Below are 27710 nucleotides of genomic sequence, written 5' to 3'. Positions count from 1 at the left end.
GGGGCATGGAGGGGACACGAGGGGGAGTCATGCAGGGGACAAGGGGTGTCACGGGGGGAGCCACGGGAGACACCCGCAGGGAGAGACCCCCGGGGAGAGTCACGGGGTGTCACCCATTGGGAGACACACAGGGAGGAGTCCCAGGGGAGGGCCGGGGACGACTCAGAGACACGCAGAAATCACAGAGGGTGTCTTGGCCACCGGGAGATGTCATGCAGGAGTCACGAGGAGTGTCACGGAGAGACACCCACGGGGGTGTCACAGCGGAGACTCACGTGGGGAGTCACAGGGGAGGCACGGGGACAGATCCACAGAGAGACACCCACAGGAGGACATCCACGGGGAGGGACTCGGAGGCAGAGACCCCCTGGAAGAGACCCATGGGAGGTTTCCATGGGGAGCTCCACGAGGAGACCTGCAAAAACCCCTCTCACCAATTTCCCACCCCACAGGCGTGCATTCCCCACCCCACGGACACAAAAGGACGGGAGACAGGTGAAAGGCGAGCCCGGTGCCGGCCATGTCCCCGCAGGGAAGTGGCCGCTGGCCCGGAGTAACCAAAGTCATCTTTATTAATTGCGGCGGTTCGTTACAATAAAAAGGGAGCCACGTGTCACGGTCACTGCACGGCGCTGGCCGGGGCGGGGGCCGGGGGCCCTTCCCAGGCACATCCCTAAATTGGGGGTGCAGGGGGAGTGGGGTGGGGGAGGGCTTGGGGTGGCTGAGTGGGTGCTGCCGTCACGGAGGTGTTTATTAGCACCGACGGGCCCCCAGGAGCGAGGGACCCCAGCGAGGCGTCCCCCAGCTGCCTCTGATCCCACCGCCCTGCCGGAGGGCCTGGGCGAGGTTTGGCCCCAGATTTCGGGAGCTACCTGGCACCCACTGGCCCTGCCCTGGGTGGGGGGGCTGGTGATGCTGCGTGGGGCTGCTGGCGCGGCAGAGTGAGGGACGGGCGTGGGTCCTCCCCCCTCTGCCACCAAAAGGGACGCTGAGGGGGACAGGAGGTTTGGAGGACGGGGTTAAGGACAGCCATGAGGCAGATGCAGCCTCCTGCCCCACCGCGCTGCTCTGCCCTCGGGGGAGCTCTCCACCCTGTTCCTGGCTCTGTGCACAGTGATGGGGGAGCTGGGGACAGCCACATGCCAGGGTGTCCCTTGGCCCTGAGAGGCATCAGGTACGTGACAGCCCTGTCCTGGGGTGTCCCATCCCGCTGGGCTCCGGGAGCTCAGGGGGAAGGGGTGTCCCCCTGAGGGCGTCTCTACCTCCACACTCAAGGGACAGCTGCTGGCCATGTCCACACCCCGGTGCCACCCACTGGTGCCAAGCCCAGTGTGGTCCTTGTCACTGCAGGTGGGCTCACTGGGGGAGCATCTCCCACCTGCAGCAAGGCACGGGGGGACTATTGCCTGTCCCTGGCTAGTGCCACATTGCAGAGGTGCTCCCGGGCTCCAGGCTGGCAGGAGGGAAGGACGGACAGATGAGGGGTGGGCTGAGGGGCAGGAGGGCTGAGCGGGAAGGGGAGAAGCGCGTGGCGATGCTCCGTGCGAGGGAAGCAGGGCGGCTCGCCGTGACCGGGGGCCTCATCTGCTGCTCTGGCCCGTCCCACCAGGCAGGACACAGCGCTGGTCACGTGTAGTTTTCTGGTTTATTCCTTGGGTTATATTTATATATGTATATAGGGAAGGGAGCCCTGGGTCCCCACGGCACCTGAGCCGCAGGCGGGGGGAGCAGCGAGGGGACCCCTTTGTCCCCAGCATGTCCCAAAGCCTCATGCCGGCAGAGCAGGGCTGGGGGGGCTGCGGCTGGGCAGGGGCTGGGGGTCCGTCCCCGCCACACACCAGGGGATTGCACTGAGTACAGAGAGGCGGGGGGGCCTGCCTGCAGCCCCCTCCCCTCCAGCCCGGCGGGGCCGGGTGCTGAAGGTCACCTCTCCTTGGGTTGGGATGCAGGGGCGGGTGTGCAGAAGGGCTGGGCAGTGGGAAGGGGACAGAAAGCTGGGACACAGCCCCAGGGAGGGCAGAGGGAGGGAGAGCCCCGGACCCCAGGAGAGGCTGGCAGGGGCATGCGGGCAGCGGGGCGAGGGGATGGGGCAGAACCGGGCTTTGCGTTCGCCCGCCGTCGGATCCACGAAAGGGCTAAGATAGAAAAGAGAGAAGCTGTGAGTGGGGCCAAGAGCTGCCCCAGGGTGTCCCCGCGGCCCCCATCACAGTGAGCTACGGCCGCGCCGTCCAGTCCGGGTAGAAAAGCGGAGGCTGCGGTCACAGCCGGGTCTGCGCCTCGGGGATGTAGATCTCGATGCTGTCCGCGCTCTCGGTGGCCGAGCTCTGGCGGAAGGAGGCGGCTCGCTTGGCTGCCAGGAGCCGCTTGCGGGCCTCCTGCCGCTGCCGGTCCACCGAGTCCAGGGAGCGCTCCTTCACCGGGTGCACCTTGGAGCGCGGCGGCTTCTTTGGTATCGGGGGAGGCACCTTCTTCTCCTCCTGCACAGACAACAGGGGCTTCAGGCTGGGACCTCGCAGGAATGGGCATCCCAGCAGGCTCAAGCCGCCGTGAGAGGCTCCGCAGACCCTCCCACAGGTTGCAAGGCGGGGCTGCCCATCCTTTATCCGTGCCGTGCTGGGATACATCAGTGGGACAGCAGCCTCTCTCTAGCTTTGCTTGTTCCCAGCTCTGTTTTTAAGGGTTTGCTAAAAGCAGCCACCAGTGAGAGCCCAGCAGTGGTTTGGGTGCAGATGTGCTTGGGGGTGAGGAGGGAGGAAGAGGTGGCAGGTACAAGTGCCAGTGGCAGAGCCCTGCCCTTACCTTGGGCTCCATGATCTTCCACCCATTGGCCTTGAGCTGCTGGAGCTCCCCAAACTTCATGCTGACATCCTCAATGGAGAGCTGCAGGAGGTCCCAGAAGCCAGCCAGGTCTTGGAAGGTGGGCACAGGGAATGCGTTGGGATCCTGTGGGGACAGAGGGACAGAGTGCCATCCTCATCCCTCAGTGGGATGTTGGCTCTGCTGGCCATGGGGCCATCCCAGCCCCCTGTGCTGGGGGCTCTCCTCCACGGTGGTCCATAGTCACTGGCTGAGAGTATGGGACACCCCCTCCCCACCACAGCTGACCCCTGGCACCCTGCCCACACTCACACTCACCATGTTCTGCTGGCAGAGGCGGTAGAACTGCTGCACCTTCTGGGACATGAGGAGCTGGGCACTGCCCACAGCACTCCGGATCTTCTCCAGGACTGGGGGGGAGAGCAGACAGTCACAAACTGCTCACATGGTGTCTTTCCTCCCCTTCACAGCCCCAGAGGGTTTCACAGTGTTTCTTGCCCTCACCCAACCTCTTTAGCCTTGGCAGCAAAGATGCTCCAAGGCGGGAGCACTGCAGAACAATGACTGTGGCCCCCCAGCTCTGCAGGATCCCCACCCCTCTCTTTGCTGCGACACCCCACCCGACTCACTCTCCTCGGGCAGGTCATAGTCCTCGGCCTCCCTCTCCATCTGCTGGCACCAGCCCTCCATCTTCTCCACCTCTGCCTGCAGCAGTTTGATGAACCACTCTCCGTCGCGGTGGCACGGGGAGGCGCGGCCGGAGTCGGGGAGGCTGCGGGAGCCCCGCTCGATCCAGGCGTCGCGCCGGGGCACCTCCACCGTGTCGTACTGCAGCTGGTAATCCTCGCGGTACGCCCACTGCCCCTGCGTGTGCACCGTCTTGTACACGGCGTACTGCCGGCCCGACTCGGGCTCCGAGGAGTGCCGCTGGAAGGGCCGCCCGAACTGCAGGGCTTTGTCCTCGGTGGCCACGGCCAGGCCCGTGAAGCCCTCGAGCTCCAGGTCCGCCTGCACGCCCGCTGTCACGCTGTTGGAGCGCTTGAAGCGCGCTCGCCTGCGGAGACAATGAGAACGTTGGGATCCTCGTGGCCAGCAGGGATTGTCCCATGTCCCCGTCAGTGGCAGGGGCAGGGTGAGGGGCACCCACAGGTGGGATGGGGTTGGGAATGCCGGGGTGGATCCCAGAGCATTCAGGGCCACAGGCGCAACCCTGAGCAGCTGTGATCTGCCGGTCCCTCGTCTCCTCTGCTCTCAGCCTGTTTCCATGGCTACCAGCGCTGGACCGGGGATGGAGAGGAGCACCAGGCTGCATGGGCACAATGCCGGAGCTCCCCTCCCGCAGGGCATGCAGGTTCTGGCACACCTGGCGTTCCCATGCCAGCCAAAATGTCATGGTTAGCTACAGAAATGCCCAAAGGTTCATCTGCACCTGGCGTGGGCTCAAAGCTAAGGGCTGAGGCCAGCGGAGGAGACCCAGCAGAGGGAAGGAATAGAGCAGCCCTTTCCCTGGGCAGCAGCAAGGACAAAGGAAAGGGCAAATCCCACCCAGGTGGGGGCAGCTAGCCTGGGATGGGGAAGGTGCTGAGCTTTGGGGTTTCAGCCAGAGGGCAGAGGGGAAAGCTGCTGCGGGGTAGCTGTGGTGTGTGGAGCTCAGGAAGCCCCTGGGAACCCAGTGCCCCAGTGCAGCGAGTGTGGCAGGTCTCAGCCCAGCCCATCCATGTGGTACCTTTTGTCCTCCTCCACCTGCACCCCGATGGAGTGGAACTCCCTCTGGCTCCGGCTCTCCGTATCCGAGTCAGAGACGGCCTCAACCTGCCGAGGGGCAGAGAGAGAGCGCTGGAGGGCAGCCCCAAAACGCAGCGTAGTGGCTCAGCACAGCCCACACCACTCGGGCAGGAGCCCACCTGCACGCCGATGGAGGGACGCCACTTCCTCTGCCGAGCCAAGCTCCGCAGCTCCTCCCGGCCTGGGATGGCCTTGATGATGAGTGTGGAGGGCTTGGGAGCGGCACGGGGCTGCACCGGGGGCAGGTCGAGGGCCACGGCCGTCACCTTGGAGCTCTCCAGGCTCTCGGCCGAGTTGCAGCGGGCCGCGGCATCTTTGGACCAGGCGGGGCTGCGGGCGACCTCGCTGGGCAGGTAGCTCTCGTGGGTGGACTCGGTGCTGCTCTGCGCCGTGACGGAGATGAGAGGTTTGGCTTTGGTTCCTGGAGGGATGGGAGGTGGAGCTTTTCTGTAACTGAAGGCTGTTGTGGGAGAGGCGCAGGATGAAAAGGCACGTGAAAACACAGACATTTGCTCATTTCCCGCCACGAACAGGGGCCCCGGGGAATGCTGCCCATCTCCTCCCACAGCACGGGGATCATGACCCCACAGGGTTTGCCCCTAAGCTGGGTTATATAGGGGCCGGAGCTCAGCGGGGCTGTTTGACCAGCTTTTGGGATTGGAAAACACCCCAAACCCACACTGGCCGCATTGCTGCAGCACCCAGCAAGGGGCAGAGATGGGGACAGAAGTGGAAAGAAGGAGGGGATGGCGAATGGGTGCTGGGGACATAGAGCAGCCCCCTGACTGGGACTGCATGATGAGCAGGATGCTCACACCCTGTCCTGGGCACTATGGGGATCACGGGCCAGGAGGAGGGCAGCAGCAGCCCTTGGCAGGTGCCCAGGTGAGCGGGCAGGGAGATGTGGGGTTCCCTCACGCGGCCAAGCCCTCGCCACCCTCCAGGACTCACAAGTGCTGGGCTTCAGGATGCTGCTGGTGATGGGCGGCCCAGGAGGGGCCGACATGGAGAAGAGTGAGAGACAGTCGTCGTCCTGGGAGCAGCCTGCCTGGATGGCCCGCAGGTAGCTGTGGCTCCGCATGCGGAAGCAGCCAGGCAGGTCCAGCGCCTCCACGGCCTGCGACTCCACCTCGCCGAAAACCGACTCGCAGACGGCCTCAAACTGGTGGTTGAGCTCGTCGTTGATCTGGGGAGAGCGGTGGGTGAGGCTGAGGCAGGGCAAGGGATGCTCAGAGCGACATCCACCACATCCCTGCCCCGGCCAGCCCTGTGGAAGCTGAGGCACAGAACGTACCTGGCCGGTGGTGAAGGAGCGCCCGTAGCTCTGTCCCCGCGGGAGCATTCGCGGTGGCGTGCAGCAGCTGGGACAGTTACAGATATATGAATCAGAATAGTGCCTACTTGCAAACCTAATGAGAGACAGTGGGAATAGAAGGGATCGCACCAGAAGCAACACATTCCAGCAGAGCATTGGGAAACGCAGCCGCAGCGATCCTCCCCCGCTGGCCACTGCTGCTGTCCCCACTCCTCACTGCCCCCAAAACTGTCACCTGCTGGGACTGGAGCACATCTCACTCATCCCCCTTTGAACATGCCTCTTCTCCCCACGGTCTGCATGTGGCTGCGGCAGCGGGTCCCCCCCAAAAGCTCAGCATGGCCATGTCCCCCCCAGTGCCCTGACACAGAGCAGGGACAGGGCTGGGCGTTGCTGCGCTGGGGACTGAGCTGTGAGCGGGGACAATATGTGAGCAGGGACAGTGCCGTGAGTGGGGACATGCCACTTGTCCTCCCAGGGAGCCCTGGCCCATGTCCCCGCCGCTTCCTGCAGAGCTGGGACGGGGCTGGGAGGCAGCAGCCCTTACTTGGTCCTGGCCTGGTCGGCGCTGGAGGAGCGGCGGTAGCTGTCTCGCCGCGTGGCCGCCCTGGGCAACACTTTGGAGCTGATGTCCGAGTCGGCGCTGTCCTCGTCGCCCATGGCCTTGATGTAGCTGCCGCTGCGCATCCGCCGGCACGGGATCTCCCCGTCCTTGCCGGCCGGGTACCCGCTCCACTCGTCCTGCGGCACCTGCAGCAGGAGGCAAGCGTGGGAGGATGCGGTGGCCGGGGTCCCACAGGTAGGATGCAGAGCCAGGCCACGTGCCAGCCCAAATCCACCACGTGTGCCCGGCTCCCCTGTCCTCCCCATGCACCCCAGAGCAGCAGGGAGAGACCCTGGGGGCTCTGACCCGTTTGGAAAGCCCCAAAATCCAGGAGAGCAGATGCCTGCTAACAGCCACAGCTCCCCATTCCCACAACGCGGGGCGGCGCCGCAGCTCCCACCTCACGGCCCCTCTGGCAGAAGCGTCTGGGCCAAATCCCACCCATGCCAGCACAGCACCCTCCTGACGTATCGGGCACCAGCTCCACCACGTGCTGCTGACGCCAGCACCACGGGGTCCTTACAGGGCAGTGGCAGGGGAATGGTGTCCCCTGGGGCCCCCAGCCAGGGCGATGGGGCCAGCACCCTGCCCCAATGCCCCCGCTGCCAGCGGAGACAGGCCCCGGCCACCCCCACCCTGGCCAGCACAGCATTGCTGCTCCCTGTCTCCTTCCCCCAGGAAAGGGAGAGAAGAGTTAATTAGCTTTTAATTGGAAGGGGGGTGACCTAGAAGGGAGCCTGGTGATGAGGCAGGCAGTGGCACCCAGCCAGGCACACAGGCAGGATAAAAGCAGTGAGAAGGGAGCAGGCACAGGGCTGCTGGTGGCCCTGAGCTGACAGAGCTGCTCTGACCCCAAATGCAGCACAGGGCAGGAGGCAGCAGATGGACTTCAAGGGGACATCGGGGACCAGAACAGGACCCTGGGAATGGGGCACCAGTGCTGGGGACATGAAGCAGAGCTGGAGCATCCCCAGGCTGCTGGATGGAGGGTCCCAGCCCTGGCTCACCCCACAGCACAGTCAGCCCCAGTCCCCTCACCCTGCCCAGCCCCTCACCTGCAGGTACTGGTACGCTCTGTCTTTGGCCTTTGCTTCCTGAAGCATCAAGGTCTTCTCGGTGCCGCCGGCGCTGGGATAGGCTTCACGGGCCTGGCTGACGGTCATGGTGTGCCAGGCGCTCCTCTTGAGCGTCTGGCCGTCCAGAGACATGGACATGCCGGCACAGGCCAGGCATTTTCCTTCCCCGCCGCCCTTTAGACTCTTCAAGGTCAAGTCTCTGAAGGCACTTTCGGGAGCGTCCACGCAGTACTGGGTGCCCTGGTCGGCGGCGTGCCGGCCGGACACCATGTAGCTGCTGTCGCTGTCCAGGTTGTCGTCGGAGCTCCACCAGCCCAACATCTTGGACCGGTGCCGGGAGTCCACCTTACGGTCCTTGCTCTTGCTGCGCTTGCCGTGGCGGGACTGGTGGTGGTGGTGGTGATGGTGGTGGTGGTGGTGGTGGTGGTGGTAGCCGTCCCCGCGGCCGTCCATCTTGGCGCCGTTGTAGTCCCGCTTGGCCGGCGCCTCCAGGGAGTGGGACTTGGCGAAGAGCTTCTGGACGGAGTGGACGAGGTGGCGGATGCGGCTGGGGCTCTCGCTGCGGGGCTCGGCGCCGCCGGCCCGGGGGTACTGCAGCGTGTGGAAGCCGTCGTGGTGCAGCGGCAGCTGCTTCTCGAACTGGTCCAGCAGCGTGGGGGGCAGGCGGTTGATCTTGCTGGCAGGGTGGGCGGTCGCCATGCATTCGTCGCAGGAGTCGTAGGGCTGCTGCGCGTGATGCATCCTCGGGAAGGTGCTGCTGGCGCTGGCCGAGGGCGGCTCGCTCAGGGGCCCGCCCGGGCACTCGCTGCCCGCGCCGGGGCAGTAGGGATGCTCCAGGGAACACGGCTCGCTGGGGCTGAGCAGGTACGGCGGCCGGCCCTCGGGGCCGTGCGGGATGTAGTCAGCGGGATGCTCGCAGTTCTCGGGGATGCAGCGGCAGCGGTGGCCGGAGGAGGGCTGTGTCTGGCTACGCTCCCCATGGTAGCCCTTCATCATTTCAGCACCCGCCCCATAGCCTCGGCATCTTGCCGGGATGCCCCTGCGGGCTCATCTGTGGGGACAGGGAGAAGAACAGCGTCAAGATCCCCTCTGCAACCTCACAACCAGCAGAGCATTGGGGGCTACCTCACAGGAACCAGCTGAGAAGGCTGGGAAGATTCCAGGGCAACATTCAGCCCTGTGAAGTGCCAGCATCCTGGCTTTCCATGTGGTGACAGGAGCAAGTGCCAGGCACGTGGGGTTACCCCCAGCTCAGGTGCTCGGAGGGGGCAGTGGGAAGGAGAAGGTGCTGCCAGCAGCCATGCAGGCAGCAGGGCCTGCAGACGGCGAGGGAGGACATGCTGCCATCAGCAGATCCTTGTTTTCTTCTCCAACACCAAATATTATGAAGTGTTTCTCCATTAGAAAGCGGCTCTGGCTGAGTTTTTCAGCCGTTGCGATTCACAGCGCCGCTAATGAGCTGCCGCGGGGTGCGGGGGGGCCGCGCTCTGATGTCTCCATCCAGCCCCACACCGAGACCCACGAGCCAGGGCTCTCCTGCCCTGCGAGCCCTCTGGGTGGGGAGCCAGGAGCAGAGGTGGCTGTGGTGTGAGGGCAGCCCCAGGGTGAAGCAGGAGGATGGGCAGGCTGAGCCTGCACCAGCCAAGGCTGAGCCGCCTGCACCCATGGAGGTTTGTGTGCCTTGCAGTCCTCAAAGGCTCTGTCTTTGGTTGGACTGTAAATGAGGAAATTACTTATTCTCCAGAGTGTCTCGGCTAATTAACAGGCGCCGTTAACGCTCTTGCTGTCATATTTGGGCAGGTGCTGCGGGCAGCATGTCTCCCAGACTGGCTGCAGGGAAAGGTGACCATGGGACGCTCCCTGTGGCACGTGGGGATTTGACCATGGAGACGAAATGAGGGACACTGGCAGGGCCAGGCCTGGTGGGAGGGGGTTGTGTCCCCAGGCAGCCCTGGAGGAGAGAGCAACTGGGGGTCCCAAGGGGTGTGGTGGTGGGCACCAATGTGTTTTGGGCCTGAGCAGCAGACAGGGCCTTGGGAGCACATCTGCCCTAAACCATCACCACCTTCCTTCCCAGCTTCTTTGAGGCTGGATGGCTCATCCTGAGCTGCTCCCCATCCTCAGATCCCGCTCCTGCTCTAACAAGGCTCCCTAATTGCTGAACGGAAGAGATGCAGCTGGTACAGATGATGCCTCTCCCCTCCCGAGACAGCTGCTGCGAGGAGCAGGAGCAGCAGCGTGGGATGGAGCTGCCTCCCTGGCCGGGGATCCAGCAGCAGGATGGAAGGACAGACAGACAAACAGGCTCCCAGCCCAGCTCTGCCTCCGCGGGCTGAGCTATCATCTCCTGCTCGGGGAGGGAAGCTCTCAGCTGATCCAAATATTGCTGCCGCGGCGGCAAGAAGGAGTCAAAATATCTGCGGAGCCTGTCAGCACGAGCCCGCCGGGCTTTTGTGCTCGGCAGGTGCAGGAATTCAACAGAGCCGGAACCGCAGGCGAGGCAGCGCCGCAGCTCCCCCGCACCTGCGGAGCGCTGCCAGCGGGTGGGGACACGCCGGAGCATCCATGTCCCAGCTCACCACGGCGACACAGGAATCTACAGCCTGCCCAAGGATCGGCCAGGCTCCCTGAGGGCAACCTCGGGATGGAGGAAGGGGTGGGAGAGACCCTGTGGGGCTCAGCACAGGCAGGGTCCCCATCCCATGTGCCAGCAGGAATGGCCATGTGCAGAGGATGAGAGCCCACTCCTCTGCCCTGTCCCAGGAGGGCAGTGTGGGCAGGCTGGCAGTGGGACTGGGGCAGCTGCCCTGAGCGTGGCAGGTGGCCGAGAGCTGGAGCTGTGTCCCCCCAAAGGCCAATCCACTGAGCAGCTCTTGGGATGGAGGGATTTGTGCCACCAAAGCAGAGATTTAAGTCAAGGGGGAAAAACCCAGCCCAGCTGAATTTTGTGCCATTTAACACCAGGGTAATTACCACCAGTGGGAACCTACCGCCCACACAATTATGTGCTAGGATAAACTGGAAGAGCATAATTACCATTACAAATAACTCACTCCTCGCCTTTATTGCATCCAGCGCCTGGAGAAACTCCCACCAGTGGCTCCCCATCACCACCTCCCTCTGATGTCTCTCCCCATTGCGAGGGTCAGCGCAGGGAGGAGAGGGGCTGGTAGTCCCTGGTGCTCCAGGCTATCCTGAAATTCATCCTCCTGCTTAATTTCCCATGGGAGCACTTGGCAGAGGCAGTTCCACTTCCCAGCAGCTGCCCCATGACATCCCTGCCTTGGAGGCAGCACCGTGCCAAGGCCCAGGGCTACAGGGATTCAGGGCAAACCCACCAGGAGCCTGAGCTTCCCTGGGACCCCATAGCACCAGGATCCTCCCATCTTCCCTCCAGCTCCAGGAACACCAGCGGGGAGGTGAGAGGACATCAAAACCCCACCACAATGTCTGGGTCTGGCAAACCACCCTGACACGGGGCAAGACTGGGTTTTCCACCACTTCCAGGTCTAACCCCAAGAGCTGGGGTTGATGGCCCTGCACTCAGGGGGTCCTGGCCTCCTGCCCTTCCCCAGCAGCCCCACCACGGGCAGCCCACGCTGGGGTCCCTGTGAGGGCTGTTGGTGGCACTCACCGCCCGGCGCTCAGGGGGATGCTGTCCTCATGGCCTCGCCAGCAGCAGCTCCTCCACGCTGGGAATCCCTGGGGCAGCAGGCTCTGGGGGAGGAACAGGAGGGGGATAAAGCCAAAGCGAGGGTGTTCCCCCTCCAAAACCAGCCTGAGTATTTTTTATCAGCCCAGCCTTCCATCCTCCCCTGAGGCCGCCCCACACCAGCTCAACAACGGGGACAGCTCCGCACGGCCACGGCCACGTGTTTCACCCAGTTTAGCCCCAAAACCATCCCCAGTCCCATCCTGTTATGCAATTCCCTGCCAGCGGGTGCCAGAGCGGGCCCAGCGGCCACCTCGCCATCGACTTTCATTTGCCCCGGCTCCACAAATCCTCCTCCCGCCACCCCGCCTTTCCAGCGTCACCAAAGGGACTTTTTTTCCACCTTCCAGCCCGGGAGAGGTGCGAGCTCGGCCCGTTCTGCTCTGCAAATTAATGCGAGGTTCTGCCAGCTTGGGTCCTGCTGGGGACCTTTATGGCTTGGGATGAAAGCGGGAGAGAACAAACACGCAGCGTGAGCGCCCGGCACCGCGCGCGAGCTGGAGCCGGGGAAAAAAATAAAATAAAGTGGTTTTCCCACTTAGGGGCTGAACAAATTTGATCTACGGCCGTCGGAAGAAAATAAATATGGAATACCGCCAGGTCGTTTCCACCGTGCTTTTAATCTATTTACTCTTTCCCCGCTCATTGTAAGCGAGAAGGATTGTGGAAAGCAAACATTTTATTTTATTACTAATTGCTCTGTTATTTTATGAGGCTGAATTAGTAAAATTTACTCAGTCTGGAGGAGAAAAAAGAGGGGCTTAGTAAGAGATCACCTAATTTAGCAGAGGAAGGAGAAAGGGAAAGGGGAAAGGTGAAGAAAGGGAAAGTGAATAGGAAAGGGGAAAAAAGAGGAAATGGAAAGAGAAAAGGGGGATGGGGAAAAAGGAAAAGGTAAAGAGGAGAAGGGAAAGAGGAAAACAGTGTGAGCAGGATGCAAAGATCACAGAAAATACACTGGCTGCAATCAGGAAATCAAAACCAATTACTGTTAATAAAAGAAAGCAGAGCAGCTGCAGGCAGGCACTGCCTGCAGAGGGCTGTGAGGGGCAGGATCCAACCGGGCACCGCTGGAAAAAAGGGATGAGGCGAGATTTTTTAAAAGTCATGAAAGATGAACACAAGCTGAGGATTTGCAAATATGAGTGGAGCAGGAAGTGTTTACTGAGGCCACTGGGAAGGCCACAAAAGCCAGCACAGCTGGCAGGGACCTTGCCAGGGCTGGGGGGCTCTAGCACCCCAAAATACCTGGGGGACCCTGACACCCTGACATAACTGAGGGGCTCTGGCACCCGAAGCTGGGGGCATCTCCCCTGGCTCAGCCCTGTCCTGACACATCCCTTCTCCCCGAGCATGGGCGCTTCCCAGGCACCAACCCCAACTCCCCGGTGCCCCAGGGCTCCAGTCCAGCACAGCCACCCCTCTCCACAGCCCGGAGGCTGAGGACAGGCTGTTCAACGGGCTGGGCACGTTATTAAGCACATGATTAATTTTGGCACCAGCCCCAGCTGCCTGACAGCTCCTTCTCCAGGGCTGGGAGAGCGAGCGCGAGAGGTGCTGCCTCTGCTGATGCAGCGGTTGGTGGGATGAAAAATCCTGCAATGCAGCACTGCTTCTTAATGAGCCATTTGTCTTTGAGTCTTCTTCACTCATTACCATGCCGGGAGAGGGATGGGAGTTGCCCCACGTCCCCATCTGAGCAATTACTCCTGGAGCAGAGCGAGGAAATACGGCCACGACGACGCGCCCAGCTGCCAGGGATCCCGGCACGGCCGCCAGCGCTGGGACTTCCCGCCACAACACCACTGACTCAGGCTGCTGCCACCACGGGGGAGCAGGAACCCCCTCCCTGCACAGCACACACAGCCCAGGGCCACCCACCCTGGCCCCAGACCTGATTCTCTGGGGGCAAGAGCTGGGTGTGCAAAGGAGCTGGAGCATCCTGGAGCTGCCAGGGCAAAGCCAGCAGGGAAAGGAGCCTGGCATTGCATCCCTTCAAAAGCCCTTTAAGATGGGGAACACCTGGGATCTCAGGAAGCTGGCTGAGAAGGAAAGAGGTGGCACAGGGAATGGGTCATGGCAGCATCCCAAGGAAGGGCTGGCAGGGGTGAGAAGCCAGCAGCCCCATGGCACAAGCACCTCCAGCCCCTCGGCCTCGCAGCAATGCTCCTCCTGCCCACAGGACATGGCACACGGGGCATCGACTGCCACAGGTGGGATCCCACACCCAGAGCACCAGGAGCACAGCCAACGGAGTTGGGAGACCCCTGTGGAGGGACCCCCAGGCCAGGCAGAGCTCCAGGGACCCCAGCCCATGCCAGCTGGCACAGGGATTGTGGGCACTGAGGCGCACGGATGAGCACCCATCAGCGGTGATGCCCACGGACAGCTCCCCTGCCATGGACACACTCGACATCTGCCCGCTCTGCCTGGGGCCAGCAGCAGCCAGCACGCTCCTGCGGTGCCTCCAGGGCTTGCTGGGAAAGGGGGACATGCAGGTGACACCGAGGAGACACCACAGCCTGCTGCTCACCTGCAGTGAGGGGAAGGGACAAGCAGGGACGTGCCCTGTGCTGTGCCAGCCCTGGGGGCTGTGCCCACACTCCCATGGGCACTCCAGCCACCAGCAGTGCCCCAGGTGGGCAGTGGGCTCCAGCAGCCCCCAGGAGTTCCCTCTGCCTGTGCCAGAGGCACTGGGGGCCGTGGCAGCCCCTCAGACCCTGTGGCTGTGCCAGGGCTGCAGCTGGCAGCGGTGCTGGGTGAACCCCATTTCCCCATCACCCCCACTTTTGCCTCCACCCACACGGAGCCACCAGCCAGGCCACGCTGCCGAGGCTTAAGGAGCCACTTACTCCCCAGCCATGCCGTGTAATGGCTTAAGCCAGGGATCACCCAAAGCCTCTTTGGTGAGCTCGGGGCAGCACGGCCTGAGCACTGAGCGTGGCAGCAGTGACAGCTCTGCCCATCTCCTGCCCGTTTCCTCCAAGCCCCTGGGCAGGCTGCCCCTTCCATCCCCAGCTTCACTCCCACTGAGCCCCCAGCAGGCTGGCACTGCCATCCCTGCCCGGTGCTTGTCTGAGCCAGGGCTCTCACCTGTCACCAGCCTTGTCCTCATCCTGTTTTCCCCTGCTCCAACCCCAAAATCACCAATCCCAACCGGTTCTCTTCAGAGCACCTCCCACGGGCCGGGAGTTTCCAGGAAGAGCGAGGAAGCAGAGCCCTGGTCCCTGTGCCAGCAGGGATGCTCGGGGCCATCACGTCCCATTCCCAGGCTGCATCCCCCGGGGCCAGGGCTGGGATGAGCACAGCGAGCCCCAGGCATGGCACAGCCCAGCTTGCCAGGAGAGGACCCAAACTGCCGCTTTAATGGATGGGCTTAATTTGCAAAGCTGATGAAAACCTAAATATTTAAATACATAATTCTGCACAATGCTCTTAGTGCGGGGACAGAGCACGGGAAGGGGGGGCACGGCTGGTGAGTGAGGACACAGTAGGCGTGGGGGATGCTCTGTGGGACCACCTGGGCCAAGAGCACCTCCATCACAATTTGGGGACCATGCACACCCTTGTCCCCAAAGCCAGCAGCACCTGCAGAATGGGTGCCACAGGGAGCTCTGCTGTCGGCACTGGAGACCTGTTCCACCACCCAGAACCATCCCAGAGAGAAATGTGGGGAAAAGGGAGCGTGGTCCAAGCCAGGGAGCTGTGAAGGGCAGCAGGACAAGCCCCCATGGAGATTACACCACTGATATTCCTGCTACAACAGCTTAGAGATAAAAGAGATTTGCTGGATTTACCAGCAATACAAATTGAATATTTAATTTTAGCTGCAGGGGAGGAGCGGGGGCTCATCCCAGGGGTGCACGGAGGTGTGCAGGTGGTGGGCCTGGAGAGATGTTCCCAGCTCCTGGGGGAAAACTGGTGTCAGAGCCATCCCCACGAGCCAGAGGGGCCGGGCATTGCCATGGCAGAGGGACTGGGCACCCCCTTCCCAACCTGCCCCTAATCCCACCAGCCACTCACTGGCTGCCAATGGCATGGCACAGCCTCTGCCAGCACGTGGAGCTCCTGCAGGACCATCCTTGGATGGAGCACGTGTGTGAGCCCAGCACCAGCTCTGGGGGTGCTCAGGAGGGGCCCTGACCCCACACACTGCCCCTGGGGTCACTGCTTGGCTGCTTGGCTGTGCTCCCCTCTGCCCCGACCAGCGTGTGCCCAGCGAGGCTGTGCCTGGCTGGGGATGTCCCTGCATGAGGCCATTGCCACCCGGGGCATGGACTTTGCAGGGAATGGGGCTGGAGGCAGCAGGGAGGGGGACAGATCTGAATATCCTGTGGGATGGGGTGGAGAAACCCCCAAGGGGACCCAGCCACCCTCTACCAAGCCAGAGCAGAGGCAGAGGACAGGCAGCAACAGCCCCCTGCCAGCTGTGAGAACGGGGCTGCTGGCTGTCCCCAAGGCCAGCGCAGGGTCCCCAGGGTGCCACCAAGCCAGGTGCCCATCCTGGTTCTCCACTCCGTGGCCCGTGTGCCGGGCTGGCGCGGGTGCCAGCGCGGGGCGGGCTGGGGGAGGACGGCACAAGATGAATGAGGGAGTCGGGAGGCTAATGGCATTGTCTGGAAAGTAGGTCGTGTGCTGAGCAAAAAGATATTTATATCAAAGCTCGTTCCCCCGCAGAAGCTCCCGAGCCGGGTGCAGGCAGCACCACGAGCCCATGGCCGCTGCTCTGCACCCCCGTGATACCCGTGTGGCACCTCATGGCACTCCACACCCCCACGGCACCCCCTGCCCAGCTCCACGCCCAGCTCTGCCACCCTGAGCCCCCTCCAGCCCCGGGGCTGCCCTGCTCAGGGGGGGCAGTGCTGGAGGTGAAGTCATCCCGATGGAATGGGAGCCACGGCAGCTCTGCCTGCTCCTGACCTGGCTGCGGGCACTGAATGGCACAGAGTTATTTTTATTTTAATGCAACCTTTGCCAAGGTGTGATGCTGCCCTGGATGCTCCTCAGATGGGCACAGTCAGCCCAGGATGGCCACGGAGGGACCTGCCCAGCCCGGCCTCAGGCCAGCTGCACCACCCTGGTCTGTCCCAGCACCCAGCTCTGCCCATGCTCCTGTCATCCTCCATCACCCCCGACACGAGCCTGGGCCAAGTCTCAGCCTTGTTGCAAAGCTCAGCCACCTCCTTTCCTGCTGGGAGGAGACCTGAGCCCCAAGATCCCTCCCTCGCACCTCCAGCCTTTCCAGAAAAGCCAAGAAATCATCCCAGAGAGCCCAGATGGAGTCAAGTGGTTTTGCCCCCTCTGGCCACGCTGTCCCAGCTGTGGGCACGACCCAGCAGCAGCCATCCAGCCCTGCTCTGTCCTGTGCCCATCCCCGTCCCACACCTGGCAGCCTGAGATCCAGCACGGGAGCAGGTTCATTTCCCATAATAGCTGTGTCGGCTGAATTTACAGCCTCGCTCCAAGTTATTAATAATAATGGCCTCACTCTTAAGTAGGGCTTTTCATCTGCCTCAGAGCCCTTTCCAGAGGACGTCTGCAGCATTATCACCATTTTATTCTCGTTTCAGTGGGCACAAGAGTGAGATGGAGAAGGGGCAGCTGATCTGTGGTGTGGAGTGCACGGTCCCATGGGGACCCCGGCCACGAAACCCCCAGGGAGGCTGGAATTCCAAGGGCCTGTCGGGATGCAGCCACAGCCCCGAGGCTCCTGGCAGCCGTGCCGTGGTGATTTACACCAGCAGCGAGCCCGGGCCCTGCCGCACGGATAAATCCACTTCAGGCAGCAATAAACCAGCGTCACCACATCGGTAATCCGCAGCGCTGCCAGCGCCGTGAGGAATCCAGGGGCAACGCACATGTGCCGATAAATCCCGGGCTTGTCTCAGCAGGGAGGTCCCTGGGGTGGAAATCCCCGGCCGGAGGGGTGGGAGCATCCCTCTCTCATGGGAGACACCAGCAAGGGAGACCCTGGGGATGGATCCAGCACAGGGGACTGGCAGCGGCCACGTGGGAGCGGGGACATCCCCGAAACGCCCCCGCCGTGTCCCCCCGTGATGCCCACCCACCCCGGGCGGCTCCGGTGTCTCCCTGCCGTGCACGCCCCAGCGGGGCTCGATGGGCAGATTGATTCCCCTGGAAGAGAGCTTTGATCTGAAGTTATTTTTTGTTTACTAGCAACAAGGTATTGTAAATACATCTTTGCCGATAATTATAGAGTCTGGGCGCACACCTTAATCTCCATAAAATATCAGATGCTACAATTTGCCTGATTTAATGAGATTGGAGGCTGATAAGCCGCTGAGCTAAGCTGTAAACTTGGGGGGGAGGAGGGAAATGATTGCAAAGGTGCTAAACCGCCTTCGTCCTCCTCCTCCTCCTGCTGCTGCCACGTGCCCAGCCCGGGAGCGTGTGCCCAGCCCCGTAGCCCCCTGCCCAGCTCCTGGGGTGTGCCCGGGCTGCGCCGCAGCAGCTTCACGCCGGGATGGGCATTTAGGGCAAACGGAGCTTTTTATACAATTTACCTCATTAAAACTCCAAGAGCTGAGCGCGGCAGCGGGCTGTGGCCGGGGGCTGTGCCTGGGCACACTCTGTTCTCCCTGGTCCCCGTGCCTTGCCAGGGGGGAGCCAGCACAGCCCCAGTGCCAGGCTGGCTCCATGTGCCAGCCGAGGTGTGAGGGCAGGGTCCCCAAGGGGCACGGGTGGGCTGCACAGGCAGGTCAGGATGGATGTGTGTCCATGCGTGTCCATGCGTGTCCAGGTGTGTCCAGCCATGCACAGCCCTACCTGGCACCACCGGCCATGCCAAGGGCAAGCTGGGCTGAGGGGTCAGTGCCAGCCAAGGCCACCCTCCTGCTCGTGTACAGCCATGCCCTCGCCATGTCCCTCCACACACACGGGGGTTTGAGCAGCTCCAGGTGCCCGGGGTGGGGATCCCCTCCTGCAGGGATGGGGGGGCCCTGCCTGGAAAGCAGGAGGCTCCTCCTGGTAACGAGCAGCCCGTTTCCACAGCAACCTTAAAGGCCCACAGGTGCTGCCTCACCAGCAGACCGGCTCTGGCATTTCTGGGGGACGCTCAGCTCGTGCCCCTGCCCAGCACCCCGGCCTCAAACAACAGCACCCCTGCCCCACAGCCCATCTCCCACCACCTGGGCTCCCCCACAGCCCCCTCCCTGCACTGAGACCCCCAAAGGGTGCAGACCCCTTGCAGCAAGAGAGGCAGGACGCCCCCAAAATACCCCTGTGCCCCCCCGACACCATGAGGAGCCGGGGCTGACCTACAAATGTCAGGCTGACAGGTTAATTACTTTCCCTCTTCCTCGGGCCGTTATCAGATGGAGTCAGACGTCACCTGAGACTGTTAATTGGGCTAATTATTCCAGTTTCAGATTTTAAATAATTAGTTACTGTTGACTCCAGCCTGACTTCCGCAATTTTCTATAAAAAGGTCAAATGGTTCCTGGAGCCCAAAACCCAAGAGAAGAGGTGGAGGGGCTGCAGCAGAGGCCAAGCACACGGAGACCCCTGAGCTGGCTGGGGACAAGGGACAGCGTGGTGCCCACCAGTGCCTCGTGCTCATACTGGAGCTGGCAGGAGAGGGACATCACCTGCCTCAAAGGCAACAGAGGGAAACCAGGGGAGGGAAGGGGGTGTGGAAGCACAGGGTGAAGGGTGGGGGGTGGGAGGCAGCCCCTTCCTCCCTCTCCCAGCATGGTGACAGCTGCCCCAGGCTGAGCCACAGGAACCCCCCCAGCAGAGCCCAGGCCCCACTGGGCACCTCATCCCTCCTGGTTTGACTGCCCAGGGCTGAAATCTCAGCCCAGGGCTTTCAGCAGCTGTGGTTTCCCTCTGGACGCTGGGCAGTGGGCACTCGGGCAGCACTTGCCCTTCAAAGGGTGTGGTGGCCAAAGCAATACCTGGTGGCCACTGCAGGGACCACCTGTCACCTGGCCAGGCATTGCAGAGAGGGACACGCTGGGCAGAGGGACAAGCAGAACCAGCTCATCCCCAGGCTCATTCCCTCAGGAACACCACGCTTTCTCCCAGCCTCATCCCCGCTATTAATAGCCTTCACTAGCCTCCTCGGGAGCCATTTGCATATTTGATTGCAACTCCGGGGCGGGGCAGGGCCCTTCAATCAGCCGCTCCCGCAGTCTCATTTGCATGGGTTGACATTTTGTTCTGGGAGCAGTGACACCGGCACTGCGGTTGGGGACACGGTTCTGGGGGGCCGAGGTGGGCACAGTGTCACCAAGCACAGCGCTGCCCCGGGCACTTCACATCAGCCAGGCAGGGCCGGCAGCCCCTCCCTGGCTGTCCCAAACCCGCCAGGGTGTGATGGAGCCTTGGTGGCCCGTGTCCCCACACGCCCTGCCCTGCCCTGTCCCGCTCTCCAGCCCGACTCCCAGCAGCCCGTCCCCGTCCGACCTGCCCGGCGGGACGATCAGAAGGGCCCGCGGAGGGCAGGCTGTGCCCAGCCCGGCGGGCAGGGTGTGGGCACAGGGCACACCGCCGGGCTGAGGGCTCCGCGTGGTTCCCGTCCCACCAGCCCCGTCTGGAGCTGCCGCACTTCAAAGGGCAGGGACAGGGCGGGACGTCCCCAGGGAAGCGGGGGGACCCCGAGCCTCAGGGAGCCCGTGGGGCGGGGGGTAGCGAGGGTCGGGGCCCGCCGCCGGTTCGTCCTGCGGTTCGGGCTCGGGGGATCAGCACCGCGGTCAGCGCCCGCGCCACCGCCACCATGGCCAGCGCCACCACCGCCACCAGCGCGGCCACCACTGTCACTATGGCCACCACTGCCACTGCCGTGGCACCATGGCCGCCACTAGGAACTCCCACCACGATGAACTCCCACCAGGAGCATCGCTGCCACCACGGCCACCACGGCCACCACTGCCACCACGGCCACCAGTGTCACCACAGTGGCCAGCAGCACGTGCCACTGGTGGCCGTCCTGCGGCCCCGCCGGCAGCCCCGGTGGCAGCCCCAGGCCAGGGATGTGCCAGACAGCGGCGGGAGGAGCTGGGCGGCTCCAGGGCCCCGGGCAGACACGGCCCGGAGCTGTGTCCCAGGACGCCCTCGCTTCCCCCCGGCTCTTGGCACCACTTGGCAGGAAAAAACAAGCCAGGGTGAGGCGTGGGATCAAGCCTCAGGATGACAGGGATCGGGAGAGGGCTCTGCTGCTTCCCTCCCTCCTGCCTCAGTTTCCCCTCGAAGAAAACACAGCAGAGATACAGGTTTGTGTCACGGAGAGGCAGGGTGATGGGGAAATCCACGGAGAGGTACAGAGGGACCCAACTGCCACTGTGCCTGTGCCAAGGAGCGAACTGAAGAGAGGCAGGGCTCGAGGCACAGATGTCGGCACCGGCTGTGCCGCTCCCCGGCAGCGGGGCCGTCTGGCAGGCAGAGCTGGGGCTCCCCGGCTCCATCCCCGGGCCGACACACAGACACACAGACACACAGACACACAGAGGGGACCCTGTGCCTCGCACACACGGAGGTGCAGCCCTGCCCTGCTCCCCACACCCCCAGTGAACAGCCCCCACTCAGCACATCCCCTCCCCCAGTGCTCACGGCTCCCAGCCCCCAGCCCCAGCACACCCCCCCTGCAGCACACACAGCCCCCAGCCCCAGCTCTGCAGGGAGCAGGAGCAGAGACCCCGGGGCTGGGATCTCCCCATCCCGGTCGGGCGAGCTTCCCGGCTGTGCCGAGGCTCGTCTGAGCGAGGGCTGGCCGGGAGCCACGGGCTGCACACCGAGGCGAGAACGTGGCTGCCAGGGAGGAGGATTCGGCCACGAAGGGGTTAGGGCTGTGGGCTGCCCGGGGGGCTCCCGCTCCGCCCGGGCCGGGGGAGCTCGCTGGGCTGGCACAGCCTGGCACAAAGCAGGGCTCTCCCAGGACTGGGGCTCTGCAAGGCACGCAGCCCCCTGCACGCAGCCAGGCCCTCTCCCCTCCCTCCCACCCACCTCCCCACTCACCCTCCGCCGCTGCTAAGCCATGAAGTTGCCGGCCTGGGCTGGGCAGGAGCCGGAGGATGGCCGCGGCACGGCGGCTGGGCTCGCTCTGATCCCGCAAATTCCCTGCGGGCTGCCCATGCCGCGGCCAGGCCGCGCTGCGAGGCCGGAGCGTCCCCGGGGTCACGGCCACCCACGGCAGCGCGGCGGCGGCGGCGGCGGCCACGCTCCGGGCGCCGACACCGGCACCGGCACCGGCACCTCGCAGCCGGCGAGAGGCGGTGGCGGAGCCGTCGCCCCCGCGCGCTGGGGACACACCCACGCGCGCTCCCCGGCGCGCTCGGCCACCCCCGCGCACCGACACGCACCCCCGGAGAGGGGCTGCCCACGCCGGCAGCGCCGCTCGCCCACGCGCGGACAGACGGACACACAGCCCGCAGGATGGACGGACACCCGCACAGCCAGACGGACACACAGCCTGCAGGATGGACAGACACCCGGCACAGCCAGACAGACACACAGCCTGCAGGATGGACGGACACCCGGCACGGCCAGACGGACACACAGCCCCGCATGCTGATGGATAGACAGACACACGACCCTGCACAGACAGACAGACACGCGGTCCCACACACTGGTGGATGGACAGGATCCTGGACACACGGATGGACACACAGACACACACACACACAGGACCCTGCACACGCAGATGGACACACAGACACACACACTGATGGACGGACAGACACAGAGCCCTGCACACACAGATGGACACACAGACACACACTGATGGATTGACAAGATCTTGGACACACAGATGGACACACAGACACACACACTGATGGACAGACAGGATCCTGGACACACAGATGGACACACAGACACACACACTGATGGATGGACAGGACCCTGCACACACGGATGGCACACAGACCCACACTGATGGATTGACAAGATCTTGGACACACAGATGGACACACAGACACACACACTGATGGACGGACAGACACAGAGCCCTGCACATACAGATGGACTCTCGGCAGCTCTGCATCACTGCACCTGGACGACGACACTGCCACGTGCACCTGGCTGCTCCCACTCACAGCATCCCACGTGCCCACCCCCAGACACTCCTGTGCACCCGCAGGCACCTGCGTGCTGCCCTGGCCCCCCCAGCTCCCACACACGCCTGCTGCAGGGAGCCATGTGGGGCTGTCCCCAGTGTGCCCCCAGGCAGAGGGGGCACAGGGGAGCCTGGGGAAGATGGGTGTCATGACACAAAACATGAATCCTGAGGCCATCCCTCAGCTCAGCTGCACAGATGGCACCGACCTGGGGTGAATCAACCACCACGGGGTCTCACCCCAGCCCCGTGTCTGGGGACACCAACCGCAGCAGGGACAGCCACTTCCAAGGCATACAGTGTTTCCCCAGCACCAACGAGTTCACCATTCCCAAAAACGTGCCCCTGCACCCACTGCGCCACCACAGCATCTACATCCCTTCAGGAAGACAAGAGGTTCCCCAAGAATGGGAAATCAGCAGGTCCTGTCAGAATGGGACTCGATACCTTCAGCTTTTGTAGTCCTCTCGCTCCAGCACAGCACCCCCACATGCCCACAGACAGGCTGTTCTCCCCCTTCCCTCTGCCCACCAAAAACTTCAGCTGATTCCCAGCCCAAACAGCTCCTGATCCTCCTGCAGGAGAGGGCCAGGCAGGCAGCAAGGCCCCGTCACCACCCGCTGCCCAGAGCTGCCAATTTAAGGCCAAGCAGACTCCTGGTGAAACACTGAGCTCTGGCAACCACGCCACAAACATCTGCTCTTCCAACAGCATCGTGATTCACAGGCTATTAATTGGGGCATGGCAGCACTGGGAACTGTTTGCATCCCCTGGCTTTGCTCAGAGCCACAACTCGCTGCTGACAAGGTCTGGGTGCTGGAGACAGAGCCAAACCTGGCACGGCACTGGCTGCAGTGGAGCCACACCAGGACGGTGCCCAGCTCCCACACCAGCTGCAGGGACACCAGGGAGCCAGGCAGGATGAACCCCAGGAGAGCAGCAGAGGTGGTGCCCAGTGCTTGGCACAGCCACAGTGCCCACAGGAGCTGGGGGCAGAGGGCAGGCTGCCTCTCTGACAGGGTGGTTGGCAGGAGCTGGGGGTGTTCCTCAAGTTGCTGCCTCTCTGACAGGGTGGTTGGCAGCTGCTGGGGGTGTTCCTCAAGTTGCTGTGACCAAACATCAGTGTGTTCCCACAGGGTGTCCCAGCTGCCGAGCCGCTCGCTCCCAGGGGTGCTGGCTTCAAGGGGAGCCACACAGCACACCCTGCTCAGGCAGCACCAAACAAAGGCTGAGGGGAGCCTCCAACAACAGCCAAGAGGAACCTGAATTCAGAAGCTGATTAGAAACCATGTCATGGCTTCTTCCTGCTCCAGCATTTGGGGAGGAGTGAGCTGGGGGGCGACGTGGAAAATCTAATTAAGATTGAGGGCAGGTTGCAGAGGCACTGACACAGGCACTGACACAGGCACAGCTGCTTGTGGGAGGGGGACACCGGGTGCTGCAGCACCCCTGGCCCTGGAGAAATGGGGAAGGTACAAATTAATTCTCCTTAATCTGATGGGCACTTGCTCCACAGCCACGTGCTGTGGTGGCTGGCAGAGAGCAGCCTGGCCTCCCCACAGCTCAGCTTTTGGACCTGTGGCAGCCAGGCCCTCTCTGTCCCCTGCCAGTGACAGTGTACAGCCTTGGGAATGAGCTGCTGAGCAGGACAGGGCGAGCAGAAGGGGCTCAATCCTGCCTGGTTTGGAGGAGGTGAGTGCGGAGTGCTGAGCTGTCTGCCTTGTCCATGGCTTTCCAGGCAGCCCCCCCGTGCTGCTGCTTCTGGAGGGACCATGGGCCATGGAAATGGCCACAATCTGAAGGCCTATATCAGAGCAGGGGATGCCAAAGCCCAGAGGCCAGGCTGAAGGGGCACTGCCTGGGGTCTGCAGCGCCAGGCACCACTCTGCGCATCCCCCTCTGCAGCACCTGCCGTGCCCTGTGCCACCTGCATCACAGGGATGTCCTCCCCGCTGCCACCCCGTGGCCGGGGTGTCCCCCAGGGCACGTCCAGCCGCAGCCCCCGGCCCCCGCCCGCCCCTCGAGTCCCCTCTGCTGGCACGGCTCTGCTATTCTTAGCTCTCCAGCGCTGCGCTCTCCCGGCTATGGCACTGGGTATTACTATTATTGCTGGCTGCCAACGTCTTGAAGCAGGCAGCCAGGATCGTGATGGGGCTTCCACACCCCTGGTGACCTGTCATTCGGTCCCTGCTGGGCTCTGGTCTTCAACAGGCTATTTCAGGAAATCCAATTTGATGGCCAGAAGGAGCACAAGCCACACATTCAGCCCCTGCGCTGGATCCAGGCTCCTCCTGTTTCTGCTCAGATCCAGATTTTAGTTTTGCCTGTGTTGGCAATAAGGGCCAAGAGTCACCTTTGGCTCCAGATCCAAATTTCTGGCTGGGTGGGATCCAGGGTTTCGGCTCAGCTTGCTGGAGAGATGCGAGCGTCTGCAAAACCTGGATCTGGAGCCCCAGCCCCCACCGCAGCAGCTCCACCTGGCCATGAGACCCCAGCACGGGGCCTGATCCTGCCTTTGAGGGTGGGCAGAGCTGGGGACACCCACAGCAGCACAGCCAGCAGCCACCCACACAGGCTCTGCATCCCACAGGTCCTGGCACTGAGCTCCTGATGGGGAGGCCGAAGGAAGGGCCCCCCAAACACCCCCAGCCTGGGCTTCCCAACACCCTCCACTCCTCCCGTGCCTTGCCCAAGCTGCCGGGAGCCAGGCACAGCAGGAGGACTGAGAGGGCTGGGGACTGCTCCTCCATGCCCACGTGGCACAAGCCTTGGCACTGAGGAGGGAGATTTGGGCACCAAGATCAGCATCATCTCACCCGGCTTGCAGGGGGATATCACAGCTTTGTCACCCCATTCTCCAGAGCAGGGATGCCTGGAGATGGTCCTGGTGCCCTGGCTCAGTGGGGTAACAACAGCCAGGGCAGCCCCAAAGTTGGCTCACACCAGCAGCTCCCCACGTTAGTGCTCCCACCACCACCACAGCCAAAAGGGGCCCCTCCAGGCTCGGATGTTCCACGGTCACTTTGATGGCTATTTTTGCATTCCCAGCCCTGCCGGCGCTGTAATAATGCTTGAAAGGGCTGACATGCTCCTTGCAGCTATGCCCATCTCCCAGTGGCCTTCCCCCTGCTCCATCCCTGCACAGACAGAGTCCTCAAGGGCTGGGAGGCATGGATGCATTCGGGGGAACAGTGGGAGCACAGGGGTGAGAAACCAAGAAAGACCAAAAATTACATCAATTTCCTAAAGGAGAAGCTGCACTGCTGACCAGATCCTGCTCCCATTTACACCAAGGAAAGCTGCCTGCTCCCAGCCTGGATTCCCACGGGGATAACCAACACCCACCACAGGCTCTGTCCCCCCTTCCTGGCCAGGGGACAGGCAGGGATCAGCTGTGGGCAGCACAGCCCTGGACCCCGCCAGGGAGGTGACATGAGGGGCTGGATGTCACAGGATGGAGAGAGACCAGCGGTCCCAGCACCAACTTGCTCTGCAGGATGGAGGGACCAGACCGACTCCTCCAAGAAAACCCAACAGCCTGGAGGAGGGAAGGCAGCAGCAAGAGGGAGCACCCAGACAGGGGCCCCCGAAGCTCTGCTTGCCTGCCAGGCTGGCTTGGACCATGGCTCCTGGATGCACGGTGATGTGCACAGCTCAGCTGGTTCCCCGTGCCCGCTCCCGGCACCCAGCCGGGCATGGTCCTCGCCACCCCTCCAACAGGATGAGGAGGGGGAGCCCACTGAGTGGGGAGGGGTCCTGGGCCTGCCCCGAGCCCTCCGCAGCGGGAGAACGCAGGATGGCTGGCGCCGCCATCCAGGGGAGGCTGGAGGGGCTGCGGGCTGTGCCTCCCTCCCCGGTGCCTCGGGCAGCAGGGGATGGGGATGCCCGCTGGCACCCCCTCTCCCGCACCCACCGGGGAATCCTGGCGGAGCTGAGCTCCATGGCACCGCTGAGATGCCCCCGGCCATTCCCCGGCTCCTTCCTCCTCCACCCGGTTCACCCCCGGACACCGGCTCGGCGGTGCTCGGTGGGTCCGCAGGCGACACGTCCCGTTCCCGCGGGGCCGGTTCCGCGCGGCTCCGGTGCCTCGCTGCTCAGAGCCCCCCTCCTCACTGAGCACCGCGGACCCTCGGGACCCCTTCCCCGCACCCCCCGCCGGGCACCGCGGAGCTCGGGGACCGACCCCCGCCCTGCGCTGCGCCCCGCGGTCCCCGCGGCCCCGGGGCCGCCCCCGCCGCTCTTACCCCGCTCCCGCCTCCTACATCCTCCCCCGCAGTGCAGCGCGGGCGGGCGCGGAGCGGCGGGAGCGGAGCGGGGCCGCCGCGGCGCCGCCAAGACACGGCGGTGGATTTTCCCCGGGAGCCAGAGCGGGCGGCGGCGGCGCAAAATGGCTCCGGTGCGGCTCTGCCGCCGCCTCCCGGCGCCCCGGGACCCCCGGCGGGGGGAGCCGCACGTGGGGCCGGGGAGATGCTGCCGGTGCGGGCTCTGCCGGGATGAGTGGTACCCAGCCGTGGGCATCCCCTGAGGAGCCGGGCTGGCGCCGAGACAAGGGGTACCCACCCGTGGGCGCTCCCCTGGGTCACCCCAGCGAGCCGAGGGGACTCAGGGACCGTCACCCTGTGTGCAGGGGCACACAGCCTGCCAGGGAGGGGACAGAGGGCAGAGACTGTCCCGCGGTACTGCGGTAGCCCTGGGGTGTCGGGATAGTCCCTGAGCGACAGGACAGCCCCAGGGTGCCGGGACAGCCCCAGGGTGGCGGGACAGCCCGGGCAGGGGGCAGCCCCCGAGGCCCAGCCTTCCTCCAGCAGACCCAGGGCCACCCGCTGCTGCCTGCCCGCTGAGCCTCTCACACCACACCCTGTAATTTGATCATAATTATAATAATAATAATTACAGCGTGCGCGGGCAGGAAGTGCAGGAACAATAACCTGGGTAACGCCCTGCACGGTGGCGGGAGCAGCGTGGTGGCACATGCCCCATCCTGGTGCCAAGCTGAGCCCAGAACAGCTCACCAGCCCCTGCCCAGTGCGTGGGGGGACATGGCCCAAACAAGTGCCCCAGGTGTGGTTTTAAGCAGTCGTGTCCATGTCCCGGTGCTGTGGTTCAAGTGCCCAGGCTTTCCCACTGAACAGGACACGCTGGAAGAGCCAGAGCTGGAGCTGGGGCTGCCCCCACTCCTGGTGTGCAGAGAGCCCCCCAAAAGTCCTGGTGCCCCCTGGAAGAGATCTCCAGTGCCAGAGCCCACCAGGCCCTGCAGCATCCTGCATTGCTGACACGGCTGCTCCTGCTGCATGCGGGGAGCAGAGCTCTGCCCCCTCCTTCAGCAG

The 27710-nt window shown here is 63.6% G+C and overlaps 1 protein-coding gene across 3 annotated transcripts; it reads right to left on the bottom strand.

Annotated features, from left to right (window-relative positions):
* Positions 1-63: 63 nt before the first annotated feature.
* On the bottom strand, positions 64-26656 carry DLGAP3 (DLG associated protein 3). 3 transcript variants are annotated; one of them, XM_039733774.1, is made up of 12 exons: positions 26628-26656; positions 11232-11314; positions 7577-8648; positions 6465-6667; positions 5897-6011; positions 5554-5788; positions 4722-5062; positions 4544-4629; positions 3447-3871; positions 3136-3227; positions 2800-2943; positions 64-2477 (listed from the first exon to the last, which is right to left on the bottom strand). In XM_039733774.1, the coding sequence occupies exons 3-12, from the start codon at positions 8591-8593 to the stop codon at positions 2259-2261; spliced, it is 2877 nt and encodes a 958-aa protein (XP_039589708.1). In that variant the 5' UTR covers positions 8594-8648; positions 11232-11314; positions 26628-26656; the 3' UTR covers positions 64-2258. The 3 variants fall into 3 exon arrangements, with proteins under 3 accessions (XP_039589708.1, XP_039589707.1, XP_039589709.1); XM_039733773.1 differs by lacking the exon at positions 26628-26656 and adding an exon at positions 21285-21585; XM_039733775.1 differs by lacking the exon at positions 26628-26656 and adding an exon at positions 21285-21583 and having other exon boundaries at positions 5897-5963.
* Between the last annotated feature and the right edge of the window lie 1054 nt (positions 26657-27710).

The sequence above is a fragment of the Passer montanus genome, unplaced genomic scaffold (assembly GCF_014805655.1).
Source record: "Passer montanus isolate IOZ18808 unplaced genomic scaffold, ASM1480565v1 scaffold89, whole genome shotgun sequence".
In the NCBI taxonomy this organism is placed as follows: Eukaryota; Metazoa; Chordata; class Aves; order Passeriformes; family Passeridae; genus Passer; species Passer montanus.
This window is presented reverse-complemented; position numbering and strand designations above follow the sequence as displayed.